Source organism: Poecilia formosa, unplaced genomic scaffold, assembly GCF_000485575.1.
Source record: "Poecilia formosa unplaced genomic scaffold, Poecilia_formosa-5.1.2 Scaffold556, whole genome shotgun sequence".
Taxonomy (NCBI): domain Eukaryota; kingdom Metazoa; phylum Chordata; class Actinopteri; order Cyprinodontiformes; family Poeciliidae; genus Poecilia; species Poecilia formosa.
Window position 1 is genome coordinate 241403 of NW_006800495.1, and position 22566 is coordinate 263968.

Genomic DNA, 22566 nt, shown 5'->3' on the forward strand with positions numbered 1-22566 from the left:
TCAGATCAAACAACTGAACCACATTTTCCTTCCACTAAGCTTTCCATTAATATGGTTGGATCTAGCCCTCTGAACTTCTGCTGCTTTAGCGTCCTGCTCTTCGTCTTCAGCAAACCAAATTGATGGAAAGCTTAGTGGAAGGAAAAAGTGGTAGAATAAGTTGAGATCTGAAACAAAGAATCCAGAATCCAATCAGCGTTCTGACAGTTCTCATGTCTGAGACACACATTTCCAGACGACTCTAATAACCATCTTTACCATATATAAATACTAAAGATGACAATTTCTGGAATATGTAGCCTGTAGAGTGGATGGAGATGATTGGGAAAAGGAATAAAATCTGGAAAATAGCCGAATTTACTTCTGCTGTTTTCCAGATTCTGTTCAGTAAAGACAGTAAACACCTGATGGGTCCGGTCAGACTTTTCTATTGTGTAGGAAATGATCTTCCTACTTCCTGTTTACATGAAAGGGGGCAGACAGGCAGAACCACAGTGATGCTCAAAATCCACTCAAACATTTAAAAACAAACTTACTTTATTAATATAATATACAGGATCTGGAGTGAAACCGTCCACGACTACAGTACAGCTCACTTATTTACATCTAACTTTATCTCAAGATAATTCATCACATGTAAGTTTTATTTACACATGAGGAACCAGAAATCCTCCCGAGACTCGGAGGAGAAAAGTCTGACATGTTTTCATGAACATAAAACAGAGGAATAAACTCTTAAACTCAGTGATCAGCACCATATTCAGGCTCTTATTTTACTTTTAGAGGTATTTATTTACAGTAACTGCGGTCCAATGTGATCCATACGGTCTATAAGGAAGGAGTTGTCCTGTTACTAGCTAATGCTAATCCAGAGTTACTCTGTTAGCTAATGCTAATCGAGTAGATAGAAATATAGATGCGGCCGCTAACGGCAGCTGAATATCAGACCGATTATTGTTTTAATTTTAGGCTCGGGACCTTAACGCGTTATTGTCGATAATTAATGACGGATTTTAACGCGTTAAATATATTAGCCGCATTTTTTTTAACATACAAAGGTTCCGGCGACCTCGCGTTTCTGGTACGCCCTTAAATCTGACGTACAAGCGGCATCAGCAAAGCCGCTTCTCTCGGCCCACTGGCGGTTAATTTCTGTTTCAAGCCGACACGATGGGACGCTGGAAAAGACTTGTGTTCAAATTGTGCTAAAAGCAGTTAGCCTAGCTTTTCAAGCCTAAAGTAGCATCTCAGTGCTAAACATGTCGCAGCAGCACAGACGTTCCCAATCATGTCAGCTTCTGCATTCCAACAGAATTATTTTTTTTAAATTGAAAGCTAAATGGCTAGAACAGCACTTTGCTTCAATCTGATGGTTTAATAACCTAACAGATTAAAAATAATATTTGTTACTGAAGTTAGATGTCTATTTATTCAGTAAATTAGCAGCAGAAATTGCTTTTGAAATAAGAATATTGCTTATTTATTAGATATGTCTAATTAAATGTGATTAATTACAGACTGTGCTGTAACTCTTAAAAGTTTTTCAAGTCCCACTAATTTACCGACTGTTTGAACGTCTGTGTTAAACTGGAGGAACATCAGTTCAAATGAACAGACTGCTCTCCCTCAGGGAAACATGAAATCCATGAATAAATGAGTAACTAAAGCCTTCAGGGTTCAGTCTGGAAAACAAATGCATTGAGATTCATCATAAGTCCATGAACAGTTCTAATGAGGAGAAAATGGATCTGGGTCTCAGGAGGATCACAGTCAGCAGGAACCTCAGAACAAACCGGATCTGCCTGGTTCCACAGTCCAGTCCCACTGGGGTTGACGGGTTCATCTTCGTTGGCATTCACAGTCTGTAGATTTAGTTTGACTCGGTTTCAGCCAGTGTTGGTACTTTGGGTCAGCGGGCGGCGATGCGGGCCATCCCTGGGTTGACGAAGGAGAAGTTCCTGAACATGGTCTGGTCCACGCTGTTGATGAGCGTCCGGTCGGCACACGACAGCTTCGGCTTCTCGTTGATGAACTCTTTGTCAAAGTTGCTGCAGTCGCTTGGTGACGTCTGAGAAGATGGAAGGAAACATTTCGTTACATGGTAAAACTGGTGTCCTATTTACATCACCAACTGGTCTGAGTAAAGACATGGACATCCATCCATCCATCCATCCATCCATCCATCCATCCATCCATCCATCCATCCATCCATCATCCAGAGGCCAGGTCCTCTTTCATCATTAAACTTCTCTGTTTCTCAGCAGAAACCAAACTACAACAATCTGTTGCTACAGGAACACAGGAGGCTCTGCTCTGAGATCAGTCTCTTCAGTTTAAATGTTTGACCACATTCATGTTCAGGGTTTCAGATGTAAGTTGATCATGTTTATATCTGAAGCTTCTCAAGATATTTTTCTTTCTGTAGCAACATAAATGATGTCAAGTGTTTGACAATTTGATAAATGTATCTATTTTTGTGTCATTAAGACATCAACTCTAAAATATTCCTCAGTAGAAACATTTCTCAAAAGCCAAAATAAACTAATAGTTCAGATAAAATAACTCCCATTACAACTGAATATAATAAATAACTCCAAGCACCTGGAGCTCCTCTTTAACTTACCAGCGTGGGCCTGAAGGGCGGCGCCACCTGCCGCTGCTCCAGGGCGCTCCAGTCCGTGCTGCTGAAGAAGCCGTGCTGCCGGATGCTTCCCTTCACTCCCAGTCGTTCCTCCGGCTCCCGGACAAACAGCTGAAGAAAACCAGGTCAGACAAAACCTTTACTCGCTGCTGGTCGCCATGACGACGGGACAGATTTACCAACAGAACCAGAAAGCCTGATTATTCTTCATTGGAAAAGGTTTAACTAGACGTTCCCTGTGTCAGAACAGAACAGGCGTTTCATCAGATGCTTCCTGTATCAGCAGGTCTTCCAGCAGAATTCAGCATTTTTAATGCAGGTAACATAAACAGCTGGATGTTTAGTTTTAGAAACACAGTTTGGTTCGATTTCTGTAGAAAATTGTACTGTAAATAAAGTTTGGGAGAAAATTGGATTTAAGCTCCAGAAAGGTGGATCTGGACTGAAACAGAGGAAAAGCAGGACAGAAGAAACTGAAGAAGTTTTAAGAACATGCTAATCAGAGTTTAGCATGTTCTCTTAGACAGACTGGACTGGTTCCGGTGGTCCGAATCTCACCTTGACCAGAATGTCTTTGGCCGTCTTGGTGAGCCAGCTGGGATAGATGGGCGAGTCGGTCCGGATGGACTGGAAGAGCTCCTCCTCGTCGCGGCCGTGGAACGGCGACTGACCGATCAGCATCTCGTAGAGCAGAACCCCGAAGGACCACCAGTCCACTGAGCTGTTGTATTTCTGGCCCAGCAGGATCTGTCGGCACGGCAACAAGCATCAGCCTCGCACACCAACCAGAACCCCCGACCCAAACCCGCGGCCGCTCACCTCCGGGGCGATGTAGTCCGGCGTCCCGCAGAAGGTGGAGGTCCGCAGGTCGTCCTGCATGTTCTCCTTACACATCCCGAAGTCGGCGATCTTTATGTGTCCGTCCGAGTCCAGCAGGACGTTGTCCAGCTTCAGGTCTCTGCAGGGGAGAAGCGCAGAGTCAGCCTGCTGTCCGAAACTCAACCAGCGCTGCAGCACAACGCCGCAGCACAACGCCGCAGCACAACGCCGCAGCACAACGCCACCTGTAGATGATTCCCTTGGAGTGCAGGAACTGGAGGCCGCAGACGATCTCGGCTGCGTAGAACCTGCAGGACGAAAAGCAGATCATTAATTCACAGAATGAGATTTCATCGTTTCTGGGCTCCACCACTAAAATCACACATCATACAGCAGAAACGACAGATTTAACATAAACAGCAATAAAAATTTAATACAGTTAATAAAAATTTGTACATTTATAAAATATACAATCATTAACCATTCCAGCAAGTTGCTCCTAAGAGTTTTTCAGTTTCTTTTTAAACAAACTCCTGCTCAGCGTTAATCAGAGCTGGAGGTGAATCTTTTATTGTAAGTAAAGGTTCATGAGCGAAACGTCTGGCGACGCTGAAATCCTTTTTGTTTTTATTCAGATATTAATGTTTGTCGATCTGAACTGTGACTGCAGCCATGTTCAGGGGTGTAAATACTTTTCCCAGCTCGGTGGGCTGCTGGCTGCGTTAGCAGGAAGACCTACGTGGCTCTGTGCAGGTCGAACTTGTGGCAGGTCTGGATGTGGAACATGAGATCTCCTCCGTTCAGATACTCCATCACGAAGAAGAGGTTCTCCTGGAGAAAAACAAAATGGCGTCATGAGAAACTCTGAGCCACATGAAGGAGAAACAGCTGGACTGCAGCTGACTGCATTTCTAATGTCAGGCAACTGAAAGGAGATAAACTACAGACTGAGACTTTACTGTAGTGCAGTTCAACATGACGGGATTAAGAGACTTTCAGCTGCTTCCATTCACTACAGCCTGGTTCTGCTTGTTTAGGAATGAATCAGGAAAAAACATCTGATTTTAATCTGGTCTGTAAAGAACCTTGAGATGATATTTCCAGTTCAGAACCTCTCTTCATGTCTGACCCTGTTATATTTCAGATCCAAACGAGATACAAACACAGGAGCGACAAACTCCCAAACCAGACACACGCAAAAAAACAGAAAAACGCTGCAAAAAAAATATACTGGAACTGCAGGAAACAGAACCACAATCTACTATTAAATTCTACATATAATTCAAACACTTTATTGGGAAATTAAAAGAAAATAATAATAAAATCAATAAAAAATAAAAAATAAAAAATTCTGTAATAAATAGACAAAATGCTGCAGCAACAGGAAATGGGAGCAAAGGGAAAAAGTTCTGCGATTCTAACAAAAACAACCACAAGAGTGACACTCGCTCCACAGAACAGAAGTCCTCCAGACCACCAGGGGGAGTCGACCAACACACTGGGACCAGACGCTCAGAGGACTTGGAGGAAGAACTTCACGTCTTTTTCAAAACAGTTTTTTTCACAGACATCATATACGTATACATATTTATGTCTATGGTTTTTTTCAGCAGCATTTTTACATAGTTGATATAATTTACTCCTGACTCCCCCTGGTGGCCTGGAGGACTTTCACCCTGAGGAGCGAGTTGCAGCTTTTCATGCTTCCTGTTGTTTTTGCAGCTTTGACACCTCCAGCTCGTGTTTCCTGTGTTTGCAGCTGGTTTTGCTGTTTGCACCAGTCAGAACCGGCAGGACCGCGTTCTGACAGGAGCCCTGTCTGTGGTCATCACCTTGGTCTGGAAGGTGCAGTACAGGTGTGTGAGGAACGGATTCTCCCAGGCCAGAGACAGAACCCTCCTCTCCACCAGCGTACACTCCACATCGTCGTCCATCAGCACCACGTCCTTCTTTAGAGCCTTCACAGCAAAAAACTTCCCGCTCCTCTTCAGCTCGGCCAGAAACACCTGGAACCACAGGAAGACGGGTCTGAGGTTCTGCACCACTCTGGACGGATCCGCCTACACCTGCTAACCAGGTGACATGTTTCCGTGCAAACAAGCCTGACCACAAGCCTGGCTGAAGTGTGAATGAGTCAAAGTGTGACAGCGCAGCTGAACTAAGGGCGCCGCACCTTTCCGAAGCTTCCTTTCCCCAGCATCTTGTGCAGGATGAAGTCGTCGATGCTGAACTTCTGCTGATGGTCCTTCTTTGGGACGGCGTACAGCGGCTCCTCCGGGGCCGGTCTGCTCACCTCGGTCGGCCCTTCCCACAAAACGCCCGTCGGATCTGCCGGCGAACGGAAACCTCCGGTGAGACGTTAGCTAGCCGACGGGAGGTGGTGATGTCAGCGGCGGCGTACCTTTGCTAGCAGGCGCCGGCGTGACGGGCAGACCCGGTACCAACCCGGACGGCGCCCGAACCACGCCCGGCTGGCCAATGCCCACTGGACCTTCTCGACCCATGATGTCACCGTCTTTAGTACTTCTCGCCTTCAGAGGGAAAATAAAACCCAACAGATAAATAAGTTAGACAATTATTATCCTTAAAAATTATTTTGTTTTACTTTTAAATTACAGGTGAAACAATTTTGAAAACTAAACTTTTCTAAAAATCCTCAGACAAACTTTGTCATTAAAGGTAACCAGTATCAGCAAGTGAATTAGCATTTTAGCTAAATATTTAGCTTTGAGCTAGCTTAGTCTAAATATTTACATTCCAACTTAGTTTTCTAGCTAAAGATTTAGTTTGTAAACTGAACAACCAAAATTCTTGCTGTTAATTGTTGACTGTGTAAATTTACAACACGTAAAAATGTTTGGAGAAAATTTGCAATTTTCATCCATTAAACTTTTTCGCTGTAGCAGAAACATTGTGGAGAATTACTGTTTGTCCCAAATTAAGTAAGAGGCAAATAATAATTAATTTGCTTCATAGAGTAAATCTTAATTCTGAGATGTCGAGGAAAGAATCCGGCCAGTAGAAGAGATTTATTTTACAGCTAAATGAACTGATTTATGTATAATGATTAAATTTAAAGAAGTGTAAAAATAAACAATTCAGTTTCTGAAGAAACATTGATCAGCACACAGAATCATGACTCATGAAACTGTTTCTATTATCAGGAAATCTGACTCATAATGAGACGATTTTGCAGCCGTGTGAGGCGTTCCTTTCCCGTAGGAGTCGAGTAGATTCTGCTGCTTCTGCTGTAATAAAAAATGCAACCGTACATTTTCAGAAAAAATGCTGGTCAGAACCTCAAAGTAAAGCAAAACTTGGTATCAGACAAGAAAACTGCTGGGAGGAAAATAAAATGACTTTGGAGGAACAAATTTCCACCAAAAACAACATTTCTAGATTAATTGCATGTGTACTAGAAAAAAAGAACAATGTTCCATAGTTAAAGGCATAAGTCTGATATTAAAACTAGAATATTCCACATTTAGTCAGAAATTTGTGAATAAAAACAGCAGAAGAACTAAAAGAGTCCAGTGATGAATTCAGGAAATGTTTTAATGTTTTTCTGGATCCTTTCACATTCTGGAAAATATTAATTTTCTCTAAACATTTAAAGGTTTTCCTCTTAGAGATGTCTGAATTTATAACATCAGGGAGTTTTAATATTTATGCCTTTATGAAATGATCTTGATTTCTCTACATCAGAGAGCGTTTTAGTTTTCCTTGCAGAACGTAGAAACATCTGCAGATGTCCTGACCTGCTGCTGGCTCTCGATGACGGCCAGAGCTTCAGCCATCAGCTTCTGGTTGACGCCACAGAGGTTCGCCACCTTCTTCTGGCATTTATGGTGAACGTTCATGCTGCACTCTGCACATAAAACAGAAAAAATAAAACTGCACATCTGTAACAACGTTTGGTTCTGTTAAAATCAATCATAATGCTGAAATCTCTGGAAACTCAATTTGTCTTAAAGTGTTTAAATGATGCAGTTGATTCAAACTTTCAGAGAAATGTTGAACTTTGCATGAACACCAGAGAAATGAGGCGTTTCATGTCTGTAAACGGGAGTTTTCAGCTGCTGGATCATATTTCTGATGAGAACATCTCCAGCAGCAGCTGCACATGATGCAACGCCGAGACCTAAATCATGATAATTCCTCCTGCTGCACATGAAATTATCTTTATGGGTTTGGAAAATAAGCCTCTTATGTTACATAAAGCATCTAAAACATCATCTGGTTTGTCATGGGAAACATTTTATGTTCCTGAATCTGATTCAGTTCAAACAACTAACGTCCAATAACTGTTAAAATCTACAGTAGCAGAAGGTTCCCAGTCTGAGATACAAACTGGGAACAGTCAAATCGACTGGCCCGCCTACGGAGGAACATCTGTGACCGAATTAACTACAGTTGGTACGATTTTATGGAACAAAGAAATAAGGGAACAGGGAATCAGGCTGGAGCGGACGGTGAAGAAGAGAAGGAGCAGGAGGAAAATACAGCCAGAGACATTATGGACACTTTAGATCACAGCTGGTTCAGGTTTTAGAATGGCCTAGTCAAAGTCCAGACCTGAATCCAGCTGAGAATCAGTGGGAAGATTTGAATGTTTAGCTGTCCTGACGCTAACGGAGGCGTGGCGGCCAAATTTGGCCGTCCTGACGCTAACGGAGGCTTGGCGGCCACGTTTGGCCGTCCTGACGCTAACGGAGGCCTGGCGGCCACGTTTGGCCGTCCTGACGCGGCCACGTTTGGCCGTCCTGACGCTAACGGAGGCCTGGCGGCCACGTTTGGCCGTCCTGACGCCAACGGAGGCGTGGCGGCCACGTTTGGCCGTCCTGACGCCAACGGAGGCGTGGCGGCCATGTTTGGCCGTCCTGACGCCAACGGAGGCCTGGCGGCCACGTTTGGCCGTCCTGACGCTAACAGAGGCGTGGAGGCCACGTTTGGCCGTCCTGACGCTAACGGAGGCCTGGCGGCCATGTTTGGCCGTCCTGACGCTAACGGAGGCGTGGCGGCCATGTTTGGCCGTCCTGACGCCAACGGAGGCCTGGCGGCCATGTTTGGCCGTCCTGACGCCAACGGAGGCCTGGCGGCCATGTTTGGCCGTCCTGACGCTAACAGAGGCGTGGCGGCCATGTTTGGCCGTGTACATGCGGTGCAGGCGGCGTCTCACCCTCACATTTCAGCCCCTGCTTTGCCAGCCCCCACAGCAGGGTGCCACAGTGCTGGCAGAAGGTGGGGCTCTTGTAGTTGTACACCTTGAAGCGGTGCGGCATGTCGATCTTGAAGCGCTCCTTATGGATCTGCAGAACAAGAACCAGAGTGCAGCTGGATGCAAACTGTCAGAAACCAGAACAGAACCAGAACCAGAACCGGTATAAACTCACCATGGTCTCCTTGCTGTTCACCGCCGACCCGGTGCATTTGGCGATGACCTTGTCGATGCATTTCTTGTGGATGGCAGCGTTGCATTCTGGGAGACACACAGAGACAAAAGGGACAGAGACATGGAGGACACCGCCGCAGGTCGGCTGTCTCCTGATGCATCATGGGAAACACGGAGACTCACGTCTGCACTGGTAGCCCTGCTTGTTCAGACCCCTGCAGAGCAGAAAGAGAGCCAAGTCAGGAACCGGTCCAAGTCCGGGTCGGTCCGGTTCGGGCCGCTTCTTACCAGACGAACTCCTTGCAGACGGAGCAGAAGGTGGGCTGAGGGAAGAAGGTGGCGCTGAACTCGTGACACTTCACCAGGTGAATTTTGGCCTGCTTGATGGCGCCGCGCCGCTGATGCAGCGTGAACAGGCCGTCTCTGCCGCGCTCCGAGTCCGGGTCGGCGCCGGCCTGACCCACAGCGTCTGAAACACACCAGGACATGACCCCGTGACCCCTAGGGTTTTGAGATTAATCTTAGAAATGTTCTAGAAAAAAACTAGAAGATTCTGCTTCTGCTGAGAAAAGATGAATTATTTCTTCCAGTTTATAAAATAATCAGCAAACTGGATGAATTTCATTTAACAAGAAAACACAATTTCAAGTTTTGGGTCTATACTTCTGTTTATTAAACATTTATTCTGTTAAGTAAATATTGTATTAGTGAAAATATCTGCTGGTAGAGTTATTGATGGTATCATGTAAAGTTTTAGTTTTGCTGTTTTTGGCTGCAGGTCCGGCGAGACTCACCGCTCTTCTCCAGGTAGTACCGGGCCTCCATCAGCAGGCGGCCCTGCGGCTTCATCTCCAGCTGAAACACAGAACCAGCACCAGTAAAACCAGCACCAGTAAAACCTTCCATCTGGGGGACCTGATGCTGGGAACGGCAGAACAAACAGCCTGGAGGATTTTATTTACAGTTTGTTTGGGAAGGAAACAGTTGGCAGAAAATCTCTGATCTCAGCAGGAGATAAAAACTCCCCACAAAACAGACAAAAATCATTTTAACTTTTAATAAGTAGAAAATGTTTCTGAGAATCATCTGAAGCAAAAAGTTTACATTTCTGATTTTTCTTCTTTTTAGTTTCCAGGATTTATTGGACTAAATTATAACTGAAATAAATTCTCATTTAATTCAACCATTAAATTAATGAAAACCTGAAGCTTTATCAGGTTAATTAGGTCATTTTAAATTAATCCTCAGTTTGGTCACATTTAGGTCATCAATGTTCTTAAAGGGCCGGTTGTAGCATTGATAAAAAAAACACCGGTTGGAAAACTGTTAAAACTTTCTCTGCATTCATATTTCTTGCTAACATATGTTACATTAAGTTCTTATAAAATTCTTTGTCAGATATGACTGAAATAAAATTTTGCTTCCAGATTTAAACTCTTGAAATTGGGCCTCTGTCTCTTTAAGAAGCTCCTGCTCTTTCTGAAGCTCCGCCTCCAGGAAGTCATCCCAACATGGCTCCTCTATTAACCCTTTAACGTTTTTACCAGCGTTGCTCTGAGCAGCAACTCCTATAATGAGCTCAGCAGCTGTTTGCTAATTGCTGCTAGCTAGTCTGAAGGAGCTGAGAGGGGGAGGAGCTAAGCCTTGAAGGCGGGGCTAGGTCCACCCAGACGTTTAGCACCTGAATGGTTGCCATGGAGATTAAAGGATTTCTCATGTTTATGATGAGGGAGAACAGAGCATGACGCAAAGCTCAAAGCCCATTTTAGATGGTACCGGCCCTTTAAGGCTCAATCTCTGTAGCCCTCTGGCCATCAGAGGTGACCTGTAGCTTTAAATCAGTTAATCGCAGGAAAAACATTAATTGATGTTCTGAGTGTCCTCCGACCGGTCCGGTCCGACCCGGTGCGGTTCTGCTCCACCCACCCAGATCTCCAGCTTGCCGTTCTCCTTCTTGCAGCGCGAGGCCAGGGAGTCCAGCGCCACGGTGGCCTCGGACCGCAGCTCCACCGTCCGGTCCTTCACCATGACGTGCATGATGCGGCCGCGGTGGACGTGGGCGTCGAACGTGGAGCTCCACGGCGGGTACATGGTGGGCTTCTTCTGCTTGTACACCTGGCCCTTCTCTGCGCACACACACACACTCTCACACACACACACACACACCCTGGCTGAGGGATGCCTCTTAGGAACCAGAACCAACCTGCACGGCTTCAGTTTCACTTCCACACAGCCTCTGATTTGATTCTTTGAGTTTCATGGTTTTGTTTTTTCGATAACTGCTGCAGCATAATGTGACCATGACTCACTCATCAACTTAGATTTTACTTTAAACTTTAATATTGGAGCAAAAGCTAAAGAAACTCCAACAGCAGAAACATTTAGTAGTTTATTACTGATACTATGAGGAACCAATATGTAGTTTTACGTTTCTATTAGTTTATAAACCATGAAGTCCTTTTTGCTTTTCTTTTATCTTGTTTGTATTTCCTCTCATTCATGTAAAGCATTTTGAATTGCCTCGTTGCTGAAAATGTGATGTAAAAATAACATTTCCTTACTTTACTTTAAAAATAAAAAAACCTTTGTAAATCATTTTTCCGTTTCTGCAACGTTTTGTATCCAGGTATTAACCTGTGAATCCAGAAATACTCAGTTACTGCTGACGGTGTAAAAAGGCTTAAATGAAACATCAGCCTAATCTTTATTTATTTTATATTTTTGCTTTGGTTTTATTACTGATCTGAGTCTATTTTTAATCTTTCAGTAATTGATTTTTAGAATCCGTTTACTCCAGTTAATGATTAATCAATAGCTAAATTAGTTGATTATTCCAATAATCGATTAATCGCGATTAATCGGACCATAAAGTCCAAAACAAATCTACTTGTTTTATTGAAACTAGTTCAATTATTTCCAGACTAATTAGCCAAAATGTTTCCAGTAAAACCCATTAAACTCTCAAAGTTTCCACTTCGCCTGTAGCAGAACATCGAAGCCGTTTCTGGGCCCAGAACCCGGCCGGTTCTGGTTCTGTGCAGCCAGATGAGCCAACATGTTGTCAGAGTGACATGTGAGCCAGTTCCTGTGTGAGCTGCTAAAAACAAAAAGGTGACGCTCAGAAAACGCTGACTTCCTGTCGTTTGCCCTCCTCCTTCTTCTGAGTCAGAACCGGTTCCGTCTGAAATGACGGGTTTTTCTGTCACCCAGAAAACTAAACGGACCGCCTCGGTTTTACTTCCATATTCATCATTTTCACACGATTCCTAATACGCAACCGGCCGAAATGCGGCAGAAAGATGAAGGTCAAAAATACTGAAACACAGAGAAATGATGTCTGAAACTTTACCGGGCCTGATCAGAACCAGCGACACCGTTACCATGACAACTCATTAATAACTGGAGGTCCTGTTTGAGTCTTATGAATATAAAAGGGAAAACTGTTTGAAAATTATATTCTGTACAAAATAAATCATGAAAATAAAGAGAAAAAATAAAAATAAAAGTAAAAAAGTAATAAGTAGATTAAATTAAATAGAAACAAATTAGAAATAAAATGAATTTAAAATAAAAACAAAATAAGGTAAAAACCATATTTTTCATATTATTATTAGTGAATTTAATATAAAATTCACTATAAAACTAAAAGTAATATAGTAAAATATAATTTTTTTTATAAAACTCTAATAAAACACAAAATAGAAAATAAAGTAAAAGAAGGAAAATTTATTTCCCTTCCTGAACAGAAACGTTTCCTACAGAAGGCAGCCATTTTTAACTCTGCCTTCGATGACATCATGAAGGCAGCCATTTTTAACTCTGCCTTCGATGACATCATGTTTCCCATTAATGCTCATGTTCAGTCAGCGATCAGCTGATTTTCCTCCTGATTCTCACATGAAACATAAAATAACTGCAGATGGGCTAGAAATGATGAATCTGAACATGATGTCATTTCCTGCAATTTAACAGGAAATGACAAGATTTTTATTTAGAATCTGAGCAAAATAATTAATGTAGAGAAACTTTATGGGTCCTTTCTGGTCAACAGTTGAAAACTGATTTTACTGCAACATGTCGTTAAATCACTAAAAATAATTATTTCCTCCTGGGACTTGAACTACGCCTTTTTTCTTCTTCTTCTCTGTCCCAAAGTGAAATGGACCCGAGCGTTTCTCTCTGTCGGCGGCAGAAATAAAACGTTTGGCTGCGGTTCCACAGAAACAGGCGAAGCTTCGACTCCAGCTTCACTCAGCAGAGATTCAAGATGGCCGACGCAGCTGGGATGACATCACCAGGCATGACCCGCCGACCGAAGCAGAGCAAGTTCAAAACTAAGTACACCCTAATCAGTTGATCAGTCTAAACCAGAGACGCAGAGACTGGAAGGGTCAAAGGTCATCTCCAAACCACCATTGTTCTCCAGAGAGGAAAACGTCTCAGACGTTCCAGACTCTAAAGTTAGCAGGTCAAAGGTCAGGACTCTGGAAGCCTCCTCCCTCTGGGAACAAGATGGCCGCCGGAGTGAGGTTAGCAAAACAGATTCTAGAGTCCAAACCGGGTCACCAACAGAACCAGAACCAAGGTCCCCTATGGCCTAGTCAAAGTTCCTGCAGGCCAAAATGGAAAACTGATAGATTTTTAACTTAATCCTGGGTGTACTTACTTTTTTATCTTCATCTTTATTTAAGTGAACCTGATTGTTATTTTCAAACAAATTTAGAACCTGGACATAAACAGCAGGGTGCACTTACTTTTAGGGTGCCTTTACTTTTAGGGTGCACTTACTTTTAGGGTGCCTTTACTTTTAGGGTGCACTTACTTTTAGGGTGCCTTTACTTTTGTGTCTGCCTTCCCTGGTCCAAACATTTTTACTGACAGCTGGTTGTTTGTTTCCTTTAAAAGACGTAAATATTCATTTTTTATTTTTATGACTTTAAAACATTCGAAGCCTCAGAAACCAGATCTTCTCTTTCCGTCCGTTCGTCCTGGATCTCACCAGTTAAACTCTTTCTATTGTAAAACTAGCAGGTTCCTGAGCAGAGCCCGTCTGACGGCGTGAAGTAGGCTGGAAGGAGTTTCACATCCGCTTTAGTCGTCATGGAAAACAAATTACAGTTGCCGTAGCAACCAGGAGCCACTGACCTGTGTCCACGGCCTCCTTCATGTAGACGGCGCAGTACGGGTTCAGCACCTCCTCGTAGTACGCCAAGCCGGGATCGATCTCAAAGTTGGAGAAGCCGATCCGCAGGAAAGGAGACATGTCTGATGATGGCTCCTCCAGGAACGATCAGGAAAAATCTGGATTCTCCAGGTTAAATCAGGATTTTCCAGGTTAAATCAGGATTTTCCAGGTTTCCTTGCAGTGCGAGCTGCAGCGCGTCACCGTCTCTCTGCAGGCGGCTGGCAGGTCGGCGACAGGAAGTGAGCTTTTTAAAGTTTTTCCGTCCTCGTATCAAACGACCTGCAGAGGAAGAGAAACATTTCATCATGAAACCACAAAATCAGTCAGAAGCAAATTCAGTGAAAGAACCAGAAAAACACAAACTGGTGAATCTTTCAGAGGCAGAACCGACGGTCTGATCAGAACCAGAACCAGAACCAGAGAGCGGCCGACACAACCTGACCAGCTCCCAGTGAGTACTGGACCTGGTTCTGTCCCAGTGACACCAGAGTCACTGCTGGATTTAGAAGAACGTGTGTGTGTGTGTGTGTGTGTGTGTGTGTGTGTGTGTGTGTGTGTCATCTCTATATATAGCGATGAAATCCTAAACGCAGATGAGGAACCGACGCTCTGACCAGAACTGCTTCCAGGACCCGGACCTGGCCCAGTGGGCTTTTAGGACCCAGAACCGGGCCTGAAGCTCCAACATTAATCCATTTGATCTAATTAACAAACTGTTAAATACTTAACATTTTTAAATTTGTGATTATTTTGCAATTAAAATCATTAAAATCAAGTTTTTGTGGAGCTACTTTGATGGAAAATGTTTTAAATGAATTTCTGTGAAATATGAACCGTTTGTCTTCGCATCGCCTAGAAACATTCTGACATCGCAGGAAACTAAAGTACTGCAGCAATCTGTTGCATTAGATTTTATTTGAGGGCGCCAGAGTCCAGGGGAGCTGCACAGAACCGATCAGCAGGATTATTATCAACGACAACAGATCAATAATCAGACACACATTTAGAACCAAAACCAGACGTGATCCGAGAAAACAGGACAGAGCAGAACCAGACAGAACCGGACAGAACCGGACAGAACCAGATGGAACCAAACAGAACCAAACAGAACCAGACAGAACCGGACAGAACCAGATGGAACCAAACAGAACCAAACAGAACCAGACAGAACCGGACAGAACCAGATGGAACCAAACAGAACCAAACAGAACCAAACAGAACCAGACAGAACCGGACAGAACCAGATGGAACCAAACAGAACCAAACAGAACCAGACAGAACCGGACAGAACCAGATGGAACCAAACAGAACCAAACAGAACCAGACAGAACCAGACAGGCAGCGACTCGGTTCACAGGAACAGTGATGAACATCAACATGGTTAAACCGAGATCCACTAAAACTGATGCTGCAGTGTAAAAAAGCTGCAGCAGCAGCAGCGTGGCAGGGAGCTGCTGCAACATGGAGCTGCTGCAGCAGCGTGGCAGGGAGCTGCAGCAACATGGCAGCTGCTGCAGCAAAGTGGCGTTTAGCTGCGACTTGTTGATGCGACTGAGTGGGCGGAGTCAAACTTCCGGAGTTCACGGCTCCGACACCAACCACACTTCCTGTCTGAACGTTTTCCTTCTCAGTGGGTTTGATGCAGTTTCAACTTTACAGAGAAGAAACAAAATGAACGAAAAACATTAAATATTAAAATCAGAATTTAGTTCAAACGGCTGAAACTTTATTCTCTGCTTCCACTCGGCGCTGATGAATCATCCAAACTTTACTTTTGTTTCTGAATTTTGGATTTTTCTCCTGAATTTTTGAACTTTTGGTTAATTAAAAACTAGAGTTAATTGGTGATTGAACATCATTTCAAACAGAAAGTCTTTTATTCCTCAGGCGCCGTCTGAATATTTACAAGGTTTTCTATAATTTATGAACTCAGATCAGTGTTTAACTTACAGGTTAAATATTTATTAGTTTGTGATAAAACCTTCATTTCATTCTTCATGCAGACATACTGAGAATATTTATTTAATTTTCTAAGTAATTTTTCTGAATTTAGTTGATTTTTCTTCTTTTTAGAAAACCAACAATCATCTAATAATATTTGTAGTTTGTGAATTGATGGTAGAAATGAAAACTGCTCAGACTGCTGGGCGTTCCTCTGGTCGGCTCCTCTAATCACTTTAAATGTTTCATTTCTTATTTTCACAGATTTTAACGTTAAATTTCAGTGTTTTTGTAACTTCTGATCTCTGAACGCTGCAGTTCATCTGGAAAACCTTTTTGTTCATCACGTCTCCCTCCGACTGTCTGCTCAACGGAAACTTTAGGAGCTTTTCAGCCGAGTTAGAGGTCAGAGTTAAGGAGCTTAGCACGATGAAATTCTCCTGTGGTCGTCAGAAAACCAGTAAAAAGTCGATCCCGACTCCGGCTTTCAAAGATTTAAAAAACGTTTTGGTGCTTTAAGGGAAGAAATGAAGCAGTTCAGGAATTTTGCACAGAATTGTTGACGATACAGACAAGAAGAGACGAAGAGCCGATCGGTGGGACGGCTGAAAAATGTTCAGAAAGAAAAACCGTCTCAGTTGGTCCTGGAGGCTGCAAGGAGTCTGAACATCTGACCTCTGACCTCTGGAAGGCCTGTGAGCCGTGAAACTAACCAAACGTCTTTAATCTGCCGGTTATCCTCGCTGCTTCTCCACCTTTTAGTAAAAACTCTGGATGAATTATCGTCTCCCCAGTGAAGCTGAAGCATACTGAGGTTTTACGGTTCCTGCTCAGCAGCTGAACTTTTCAGGTCTGCAAAGTTTAGAAACGTCTGAACTGGACCAGATTACAGATGTTCCTCCGTCCATCCAGAACCTCCAGAGTCCAAACTTTCTGCTGCCGCTTTAATCCGTCCAGGACGACAACACGACACGCCGAGCTGCGAAAACACCTGCACAACAACCACAGGACGGGTTCTACTGGTTCTGCTGGACCAACTGGACCACGCGCTGGTTCTGGTGCCACACAGAGGTTTTACTGTGATGCAAGTTTTCACTCCGTATCAGAGCAGATTTTAAAAAACGATTATAAAACCTTAACATAGAGAATGGATGGATGGATGGATGGATGGATGGATGGATGGATGGATGGATGGATGGATGGACGGATTCTGTCTGAAAATAACAGGAATAATCCTAATCCTATGGATTAAAGGAGGATCAATAAATGGATCTTTGATCTTAAATCAGGTTCTGAGCATCAGGAGAAAATGTTTCTCTCTTTTTATCGTTTTCTTTTCCTCCTGTGAAGAGCCATGCAGGTGAGGAAGAGGAGGAGGATGAAGGTCACCCCCCTCTGAGTCGACCTGAGATCAGACGAAGGTCGCGGCGGCGTGGCGAGCCGCGACCTTCAGACCCGTCATCCATCAGAACTCAGCCAGGACCTTTGTTCTCTGAGAGGCCTTTGACTAGACCCCAGACCCGACCAGAACCAGCACCGCTCACCTCCACCCACACAGTCAGAACACTTCTGATCCACCCGACCAGAACCAGAACCAGCTGCTGGACTGTTAAACGTGGCGGCAGTAATTGATCTTTCACTACAGATTAGGAGAAACGTTTTCTAGGATGGAGATGAGAAGATACTGCCTACTGCCAAACGCTCAGTGGTGTAAAACCGTCTGAACAGATTCTGGTTCCTGCCGTCGTTTGAATCGGATCAGCGGCTGCAGGGTGGGACTGGTGGCCTTACACTGCCCGATTCATGCAAACTCACCAGTTTTGAAACCTTTTCTTGTTTTTTGGTTTTGGCTCCAATAGAAACTTTCTGATCAGATAATGAACAACAGGATGTTACTACTGGAGGAAACGAAGAAGACGGCGACAGGAAGTGGAGCAGGATGAAGAGCTGCAGGTTTTTTAATGACGCATCGCTTCAACAAACTTATTCACGTGTGATTTTAATTTTCTTTCTTATTTAACAGAAACAGCATTTCCAAAATTGTGTTTTTTCCACATTAACAGAATATTTTAAAACATTTTGTGCGTTTGTAATCCCTCCAGTTTTTAGTTAGTTTGTGATCCCTGCACTTTTTCACGCTTCTGCATAATTGTGATATTATTGCAAATTTTCTGCACAAATGGACAAAAACGTGATGCTAACTCCCACCTGCAGGCGGCGATATTTCTTACTTCTACTTCTGTTTCCACTTTAGTGGATGTCAAGTTATCGTCTCACATGAGGGCAAACACTGCAAAATTTCTAAATTAGCTCCACACAAATCAGTGAAATAATCATGTGTTTAAGTATATATTGAATCCAGAGACATTTTTTAAAAATATTCTAACGGGTTTTATTAATACATTCTGCACCAACCGGCCCTTTAAGAATATTCATGATCTGGATGTGGAAGAAAATGAAAATACGTTGGCATCCATTTCCTTTATAGTTTGTTTATCTTTCTACAAAAATGACTCCTGTGTCAGGAATCAATAAAACCTTTTAAATTCTACATAATCTAATACTAAATATGTCGTTATTTATGCTGTACAGTTCATTGTGTATAAAGAAAATGTATTGTCTATTCATGATGAGTTTTTTTACATTTCTTCTGGTTAAATCGAGGTTTGTTGTCTCCACTGTCGCCACATGCTTGCTGTTCTTCTGCTGCTTTCCAGTCATTTTTAGCCTCTTTCAGCCTGAACTCACAAAACCTGCCAGACACTTTGAAAAAGACTTTTTACGTTTTATAGACGCCTCCTGAAGGAAACTGTTTATTTGGTGGCTAAACAACAACTTCACGTCTGTTCAGGCTTGAGAACAAAGAAAAAAACTTTGTACCGAATAACGGAGGAAAGCATCTGGTTTATAGCCAAATATGTAGATAACCATTTCACAGAAATTGTTCGTGTTTAAGAAAAACATGACTTAATGCCTCACAATACGTAAAGTATAACCTTTTATTTGTTTCACCTGCGCGGAACCTCCAGTCTGACGACAACCAGCCGGTTTCCATGGCGGGAAACGCTTCAGCTGAGATACTTTAGCTAAACTGGATGGAAGTGATAAAGGTCATAGTAACCGCTCAGAGTACTCACCTCCCGGCGGACTGCAGCTTCCTGCCGCGGCTCCCACTCTGAGCGGAGGAAACGGAGCCGCAGCGTTTAAACGGGCTGCGTGACGCGTTCACGGACCGTAGGAATGTTTATCACCTCCAGCCACCGCTTCTCATCTAAACTAGACCAGAGAAAGAGGGAGGTTTTTATTTCCTGTCTGCCCTGTGAGTGTTTACATAAAATAAAATCGATCGAAGACGCGGGTCGCCGTAAAATTTAATTTAGAATTAAATATTTTTATTTATTAACGGAAACAAACATAGATTTAAAAAAAATCTATAAAAACCACAAATTACTTTGTGGTTTTATTTTTTATAACTTTAGCACTTAACGTTTTTCAGAGGCCGGATTAAGATTTTAAGCGAAGAGCAGCAAATTCTCCCTTTAGTCTTTAAACGCAACACTCAGTCAAGCTTCACATCGAAACAGAAACTAAACTTATGACCTAAATTTATTGAACATAAGAAACAAAACTCTTATGTGGCGCTGGGTTTGCATATCTGTTTCTGCCTTTAATAAAAACTAACAAAAACTAACAAGAGATTAAATATGATCTGTTTTTGACAGGGTTAGGTGTTTGTTACAGAGTTGGGCTCCATGGATGGATGTGAAACATAAAATGTTCCTGCAGATTTTTGTTATATTTTGTATTTATTGGCAGAATAGTAAGTTTACAGCTTTATGGCTCTGAGCTTCATAAGGGATTTGACGTTACGGCAAGCTGATTTCACATTAAATCTGAGTCTGAGCTGATCCCTGTAATTGTTCAGAAAGTGATCCTGGTTCTGTTCAGGTAATCTGTGTTTAACGGGTCGATCATCCTGGTTCTGGTTTCATCTTGTTAAGGAATCATTTCTCCCCACTGTCGCCACATCCTTCCTTTAATAAAAAATAGGCATTATAAACTGAATTTTATTTAATTCAGTTTAATTAGAATCAAACTGGAAAATAATATGAAATATGGCTGCTTATGCTGTTATATTTGATTCTTCACTTCATGTTTAAATTTGTTGAGTTCTTCTTGTCTGGATTATTTTCTGTGAACTGAAACTATAATAAAATTAAATGTTGAGTCAGTTTTTATCAAAGTGAAAACTACAGAAAAGATTTAAATATTTTTCTCTCTGTTCCACATATAAAGCAAATTTGGTGCTTGAATAAATATAATTTCTTCTTTAAAAACATAAAATAATTATTTTAATAATGTAAAGCGGACTGGAAACATAATTTCTATTAAGTTTGATGTAATAAAAGTTCAAACCTGTTTGTTCCCCTGCTTGCAATTTATTTTCACTTTTTCAATAAAAATAAATAAAATACCAAAAATCCGGTTTTCGTTTTACTTCCAGTAATCTCAGCAGGTTTAAATGACATTTCATAGATGTTTTAAAGTTTATTTATTTTATGTTGCTGCTGTGGCCGTTTCCGCTGCCTCGGTTCTCCACCAGGGGGCGCCACCGTTCATGTTATGACCTTTTCAGTCCGAGTGAAACAGGCGGAAAGGAAAAATGTAATTTAAACATATGAGACATATTTTGTTCATTTCTGGGTTTATGTGATGATTCTCCAGAGCAGAAACTCTCTCACATTTCATTCATAAAATTCATTTTAACTTTTGATTAATCCCGTCACTAATTCAGCCTCAAAGCAAATAAAATATGAGGCAGTTTCTATTTTAAGTTTTAATTTGCATTCTAATATTTCCTAAATTACTCTTTCCTACTCTTCTCATATTTTTCGTTCTTAGTTTTGCTGCGGCTGATGAATGAATGAGGCTATGAACTCCTTCCTGCTGTGAACTTTAACACATTTCTGTCTCTGATTGTCCTCGGTTCGGCTCCGCGGTTTGTGGGTTTTCTGCAGGTCGGCTGGATGGACCGTCCAGCCGCTGCCTGCTGGGGGCGCTGTCCTCTGCTCGCTGCAGGTTTTGTGAAGGAATTAGCAGTTTGCAGTGAGCTCCTGATGTGAATGCTCATTCTAATCCTGCTACCTTCCCAGTTACTGTAATAAAATGTTTTCATGTTCATTATGAAGCTAAAACAGGAGAAATAATAAAAATAAACTAAAACAACTAAACAAATGGATTACGTGGTGGAAAATTTGACAAATATTTTTAAAATAATCCACATTCAGTTGATTTCTCTTGCAGGTTTTAGTTTCTTACCTTTTCTCTTCCTCTTCTCATCATTTGGATGTGAATGTTTCCTGTTTTCTCTCCCAGCTGTTCTTCGTCGTCTGATTAGCTCACCTGCTTCTCATTTTTCTGATCATGTCTGTTTTTTTTGCAGTTTCCATGGATACCGTCCTGATTCCTGCAGGTTTTATTTTCTGCAGTTTATTATTTATAAAAATGTTTCAGAGTTTTCATCCTTTAACTTTTTTATTTCACATTCATTGTTTTTGTTGGATGATAACATCAGGGAGTCAGGATGCTGCCACCATGATGCTGGTGGTGGCAGCATCATGCTGGGGGAACAGAGGATGACAGGTGAATCCCAACATATTTTAAAAAGGTGCAAGTTTTCTCCTCTGCTGGTTGCCATGGTGATTCCCAACATTTTCAGGGGCGGGGCCGATGTGAAACTACAAACAAGCAACTTGTGTGAGAGGAAGATGAGTCGGATTTAAAGAGAGAGCAACTCAAGGATACAACGGCGAGCCGGGACAGAAGAGATGGAAAAAGGAGAAAAGTGGAAACTCATGAACTCAAGAAAAATATACAAAGATTTTCTGAGTAAAGTCAAATATTTAAGACTTTCTAACTCAAAAAATTTCCATGTTTGTTGTAGAAAATTTTTGAAATTAATCTGAAAATTTCAGAGTTTCTGGTGAAAGCTTTTAATAAAACCCACTTCACACACCAGATGGCGTCTTTGTCGCTGTAATCACTTCTAATCATTAGAAATAATTAGATCTGAAACAGGATATTTATCCAAAAAGTGATGTTTCTCTCAGAACAGGAACCGCCGGAGCCCGACTCGACCCGGTTCTGTGATCTTCTCTTAACACCAAACAGAAAAATAAAATCTCATTTCCTCTCTTTCTGCTGGTTTTTAAACACTTTGTCTTTAAATGATTTTATCCATCCATTTTCTTATTAATATTATTATTTATTATTATTTATTTATTTCTTTGTGATGAGTTTTAAATGAATCTGCTGTTTAAAAATTTATATTTTATGAGAATTAAGATTTAAATATTTGCATTCAAGAGTTTATGTTTTATAAAAATCTTTTGTTCAGTGGATGAGGACAGGACTGAGAGCCGGCGCCATGGGAACCAGCAGCCAATCAGCTGCCGCCCTGCAGTTTGCAAACCAGCGCATGGATCAGATGGATGAAACCCAGACATTCATCTCCCAGCTGAAACACACACACACACACACACACACACACGCACACACACACACACACACACACACACACACACACAC

The 22566-nt window shown here is 42.3% G+C and overlaps 1 protein-coding gene across 1 annotated transcript; it reads right to left on the reverse strand.

Moving 5' to 3' along the window:
- Nucleotides 1-1642: 1642 nt before the first annotated feature.
- Nucleotides 1643-19199, reverse strand: prkcq (protein kinase C, theta). Its single transcript, XM_007540720.2, has 18 exons — nucleotides 19116-19199; nucleotides 13998-14316; nucleotides 10779-10978; nucleotides 9647-9707; nucleotides 9141-9321; nucleotides 9036-9067; nucleotides 8854-8939; nucleotides 8640-8769; nucleotides 7219-7328; nucleotides 5862-5991; nucleotides 5634-5788; nucleotides 5293-5466; nucleotides 4200-4291; nucleotides 3706-3768; nucleotides 3461-3599; nucleotides 3200-3388; nucleotides 2624-2752; nucleotides 1643-2068 (listed from the first exon to the last, which is right to left on the reverse strand). Exons 2-18 carry the CDS (start codon nucleotides 14113-14115, stop codon nucleotides 1910-1912), a joined length of 2148 nt encoding a protein of 715 aa, XP_007540782.1. The 5' UTR covers nucleotides 14116-14316; nucleotides 19116-19199; the 3' UTR covers nucleotides 1643-1909.
- Nucleotides 19200-22566: the final 3367 nt, after the last annotated feature.